We start from the raw sequence: 5,161 nt of genomic DNA, 5'->3' as shown, positions 1-5,161 counted from the left end.
GTGCGAGGGTGACGGAAATGGAGGCTCGCTGCCTGTCCCCTTGTCTGGTGTTCAATGTGATGCCTCTGGCCAGCCCCTGCCATGCTCTGGCTACAATGCAGGCCTCCATTTTAAGAACAGAACTACTCTGTAAATCCTACACATTAGATTCCTGCTCGTCTCAGGATGCCATTTCTTTGCATCCTCCTCCTTTCCTTCTCCCTTTCATGCCAGGTAAGTGAAGATTTGTGCTGTGAGACTTCTCTCCTTGGGAAAGGGAAAGAAGGTCTCAGCTCCGTGTGCTGCCTTTGTCACATGCACACAGTGACACTTGCCCCCTCTACAGGTGTGCCCTGAGTGCAGAGCAGGCTGTGAAGGAGCATTTGGAGGTCTCCAAAGGGCAACAGAGGATGCACTCCAAATGGTTTCCTTGGTGTGTGCATAGATGATCAAGGATACAGCAATGAGAGAGTAGCCAGAGTTAATGCATGTGCAGGACTTTATTGGAAAGGTATGGTCACAACTGAGCATCTGCATCATGGAGAAGGAAACTGCTGAAGGAGGAGGTGCCAGGGAGGATCAGCATTGAGGCTGGCTTGGTGCAGCAGCGATGGAGCAGCTGCAGCTGGCCGAGGCAAGGGAAGGTTTTTAGACCTTGTTGTTGGCACGGCAGTAGAAAAGGTCCAGCAGGTGCAGGACATCGAGCCTGGTGCATGATCCCTGGTTGACAGTGTATTGGGGTCCTTGGAAAAGACAACCAAAAGAAAGGGGCCGTGAGGTAAGAGGGAAGATGGTGTGAAGAGCTCTGTGCACTCCTTGGCTGCCCTTCACACCAGGCACGTTGCACTGTCGTGCCGGGTCACATGCAGCCATCCCAGCATTCCTTTGCTTGCACTCACCCCGAACTTCATAAGTCTCATAGGTTGTGAGTCCTGTGCACATAGCGACCACCTCTGGTCCGTAAGACTGGAGGTTGAGGATAGGTCTCTTGATGACGTAGATGATGTCCTGTGCAGGTTGTCCTTTCACTCCCTGCAGCTAGACATGAGATAACAGCATTCAGCAAGATCAGGGCCCCCATCCCTTCAAGGCTGTGCATATTCCTTCCCAGGGAAGTCCTCCTCTGGACTCTTACCCTGTTCTGTTCAGCCAGTCTGGGCAGAGCATCAAAGGTGGGCATCAGGCTCCTGTTCATGGTGGAAATGTAGCAAACTCTCTCAGAGGACACTTTGGTGGCAATCACGCCCTGCAAAACGAAGTGAGGGACAAGAAGGAGGGGTTGAGGGCTGCAGTAAAGAAGTGGGGAACAAAGCCTGTGTGAAAGAGGGAAGAATGTGGATAGTTTTTACCCCAGAAGTTGGACTGCAGATGCTAAAAGGAAAGAACCAAGTCCTGCAGAGTGTTCAGCTTGAGAGGAGCTGGTCTCCCAGTCCATTTCCTGAACCTGCCCCTTGCCACTCACCGTCCTGTAGTTCCAAATGGTTTTCCAGGACCCCTGGGGGCTCTTCTTCTCAATGATGGCCACGCGCCATTGCCTGTTGAGGATCAGAACCTGGCTGCCCACAACAATGGTGGTTTGCTGGTTGAGGTTGGGGTTCTGGATATAGAAAACAAAATTCCACAGCACTTTTAGACTTTCAAGTCACTTGATCCCTGTCTGCTGAAATGATGAAATGGGGAGAGAAGCAGGGAAACTCCTGAAGCAGGTTGGTTGCAAGTGCTGCCAGTTGGGAGGCTGAGCCCCTCCCAATCCGTACCTGAGGGTAGTCCTGCCCGGGGAACACCGGCTTTCCGGGGAACACATCCTGCCCGGGGAACACCTCCTGCCCGGTTTGCTGCCCAACCTAGAAAGATGCCAGAATTACCTGCTTAGAGTTGTGGCCTGGAAACAATTGTGACCCTCTTTCTCTCTGGTCTCTGTGGGAATCATTCTAGCTCCATTCCAGCTGCATTTCCCTCTCTCCCATTCTGCCATCATAGCAGAGAGAGAGGAAACTTTGCCATTGAGCTTTGCTGAGTTGTGCTTTTCCAGCTTCATACTAAAATCCCTTTGGCTAACAATGGGTGAGGAGGGATTGAAACCCTCTCCCACCACAGCCTGTGGCTGGGTCACTCTACTTACAAAAACTCCGAGGGCTGGAGCCAGGAAGAGGCCAAGGAGGACGGTAGTCACAATCTGAAAGAGAAACAGAAACCAGAAGTACAGCTCCAGCTCTGGCTGTCCAACCCAGCATGAGGATCCTGGAGCCATTTTCCTGTCCTGATCTGACAGTGAACTGCTTTGGTTGTCTCTTGCTTTTGTACTGCAATTGCAAAATCACCTAAAGTGACTCTAGAGTAATGCAGAGCAGAGGCATGGGAGGTTGTTGTTTACAGAGCTGAACCTGAAGGCAGTGGGCAGGTTCATAGGGTGTGTGCTGCTCTCTCTGGAGGAGAATCATCTCCCCCAAGAATGCCTTTCTGGCAGAGACAGCCATAGGCACTTCTCAGAGATAAAGGCAATGCCTGGAGTCAAAATTATAGTTCAGAAAGGCAAAAAGCTCATCCATACTCACAGTGCACTTCATCTTGACTGCAGAGCTGGTGCTGGTGCAGGTGGAATGAAGGCTGTGACCTGTCCACCTTATATAGGTTGTGAGAGTGAGATGGGGAAGGATTAAGTGCTGAAATGAAATAATTCTGTAATTTGTATCCCTGCCTGGAGGTTGCTGATAATTGTTTCCTGCTGTAACAACTCCATCAACATGGGGCCTGTGCTTCTGTAACTTTTGATCTGCAGACTTTGATACTGATCAGATAAGGATCCATTTGCAGGGAAAACTTACACTGGAAAATTGGAAATCCACATCAATCTTAGGAGCAGACATAGGCTACATTTGAACAAACCCACAGAGGCCTTGCAGCAGACAAAGTAAATAAGAGCCTTTGTACCTTCCAGAATCTCCTGCATGCTACTGCAGGGCCCCAAGACAGCATTGGCTCTGAGAGTGGCTTTACCCTAAAGAGGCTGTGCAGGCTGAACCATTACAGATCTGGGCCAGGCTCTGGAGGTTTCTTGGTTAGTATAGGTGGCATCAGACACAGTTTTCCCCTTGTCCCAGCTTCTATTCTGTGGTGCTGCAAAGACAGAGGTGATCACTGTGCTAGGGAGGTTCTTGCATGGCTGAGGTTTGTGTCAAGTTTGGTGTTAGGAGTGGAGGAATCGCTCCTGTGGTGGCCACAGACGGCTCCTCTTCTCCCTCGACAGTGCGTTCAGGCAGGATGCGACGGGGCGCTGTTCCTGCTTTCATGAGCTGGCACACATGGTTGTGGCTCATCCTCTCCTGCTCTATAGGAGATGTTTGAACTGCTGACATTTGGGCTAGTCCCTTCCCTGTCCGGGCTAAATTCTTACCCTCAGGGGTCCAGTCCTCTTTAAGACAGGGCAGGCTCTCATCCGACTGGTGGGGCTGGCAAACGCGACACTGGCCATCCAAAGCCTCCAGCAAAGGGCCCTCCTTTGCAGACTGCTGGGTAAACTGAGGCTTGGCAGCCTGTGCTGGGGCCGATCCTCACTTCCCTCCCACCATGGGCAAGGGAAAAAAGAAAAAAACTCAAACAGATTGCAAAAGTGGTGGAAAGTTTAAATGGAAAAGCAGTGAATATTTTACAGAGAACCACAAGCACAGTGACAAAAGAGATCCCAAAGCATACCCAAAAAACCTCCCAGCACTTCCCTCTCCCCACCTGAGGGCACACCCAAAGCCCCCAGGGCTCTTTCTTCCCCTCGAACTTCCAGTGTTAGGCTAATCTCAGCTGGCTAGATCTGAGATTGCCCTTCCCCCAGGCCTTGGGCCTAGCCAGGCCCAAGAGGCTGTGAGATGAGTCCCCCCCTCATTTTCAGATAGGGGCCAATCTCCATAAGAACAGTGAGGGAAGAAAGAGGAAGTGCAGGACCCCGCTGATGGTTTTATAAGGGAGCAGGGCATTATGGGATGAAATACCTAGCTTTCTGTGTCCACCCACTGGGCTGGGCCCTTGGGACACTGCAGGTGTGACTTCTGTGGTGGCACCTGGGGAGCACCCAGCCTGAACCACCACACATTCCCAGATTGCTGGCTTCCCTTTGTACTGCAGAGGCCTCTAATATGCTTGCAAGAGACTGAGAAGGCTTGCTAGCAATGAGCTTAGCAGCAAGGACTTAAGCACAAAGAGCAAAGAGCTTATGAAGCTCAGGCAAAGAGAGAGATTGATAGCAAGAGAGAGTCACATGTTTACAACTTGGGTAATACTTAGAAGTTTCTCGAGGCTGGATTTGGCCAGTGAGCAATCTTGTCAACAACCAGCTTTAGCTTATAGAAAGCATGAAGCTAGAATGATGCTCTCACTTGGCAGTAGCACGAGCTTCCTGTACGGTGGGTGCATGTTGCTGTTTGCCCCCTAGAAGGCAGGTTGGGTTGTTTCTGCCATCTGAATGGTGCCTGGGGTCTTTGTGCCACTCAGCTCTGGGCTGAGCACCCACTCCAGAAAGGAGGGTGGAAGGCAGAGTGTGGCCGAATAAGTTGGGACAAGTTTTGCAGTATTTGGGGCATAATTCTGGGCATCTGGTGCCCTCACCACAGGCATGTGGAACATGACTATGTGCAAGTCTGGACTTCAGACCACATTGTCTTCAAGTTGCTTACGCAGTAGGTGAAGTACCACTGGCTCATGGTGTTGACTAACAATTGGTTATGGCCACATGTGGACTCAGAGTGGGAAATCATGCAGGACGACTTCTTTAGATACTCAAATTGGATTTTGGAAGAAGATGAGTTTAGCAGCTTGTCTTTGGAATTGCAGCAGAAGAGAGAGAGAAATGACTGAAAGCTGTGATGAAGGAGAAGAGTTTTGTCTTTTCTGGGTTACACAGTCCTACGAATGTTCTTCCCCAAAGGGTCATCAGGAATAACTAACTGCAGTAGTGCACAGACAGTCCATTAAGCTTAACCTTCAAACGTGTACATTAAGAAGCTGGATCGTGAAGAAAAGGAAAAACTGATTAGATTGGGACTGAGAAAATAAAAGAACAAAGAGCTTGAACTCTTTCCATCTTAATGTTGGAAATGCTGGAAATGTATCAGGAAATGTCACTTCAACATTGTCTTTTGACAGGTCTACTACAGGCAGCTCTTGGTGCAATCTTTTTAGACAGATCCATGTT

General features: G+C 50.0%; 1 protein-coding gene across 1 annotated transcript; it reads right to left on the bottom strand.

Moving 5' to 3' along the window:
• Positions 1-627: 627 nt before the first annotated feature.
• On the bottom strand, positions 628-4,670 carry LOC104300323 (gastrokine-1-like). The gene is made up of 7 exons (XM_054174916.1): positions 4,644-4,670; positions 2,102-2,155; positions 1,737-1,823; positions 1,442-1,576; positions 1,115-1,225; positions 879-1,011; positions 628-722 (listed from the first exon to the last, which is right to left on the bottom strand). The coding sequence occupies exons 1-7, from the start codon at positions 4,668-4,670 to the stop codon at positions 628-630; spliced, it is 642 nt and encodes a 213-aa protein (XP_054030891.1).
• Positions 4,671-5,161: the final 491 nt, after the last annotated feature.

Source organism: Dryobates pubescens, chromosome 31, assembly GCF_014839835.1.
Source record: "Dryobates pubescens isolate bDryPub1 chromosome 31, bDryPub1.pri, whole genome shotgun sequence".
Taxonomy (NCBI): domain Eukaryota; kingdom Metazoa; phylum Chordata; class Aves; order Piciformes; family Picidae; genus Dryobates; species Dryobates pubescens.
The sequence above is the reverse complement of the archived record's forward strand: the minus strand, read 5'-3'. Positions and strand labels throughout refer to the sequence as shown.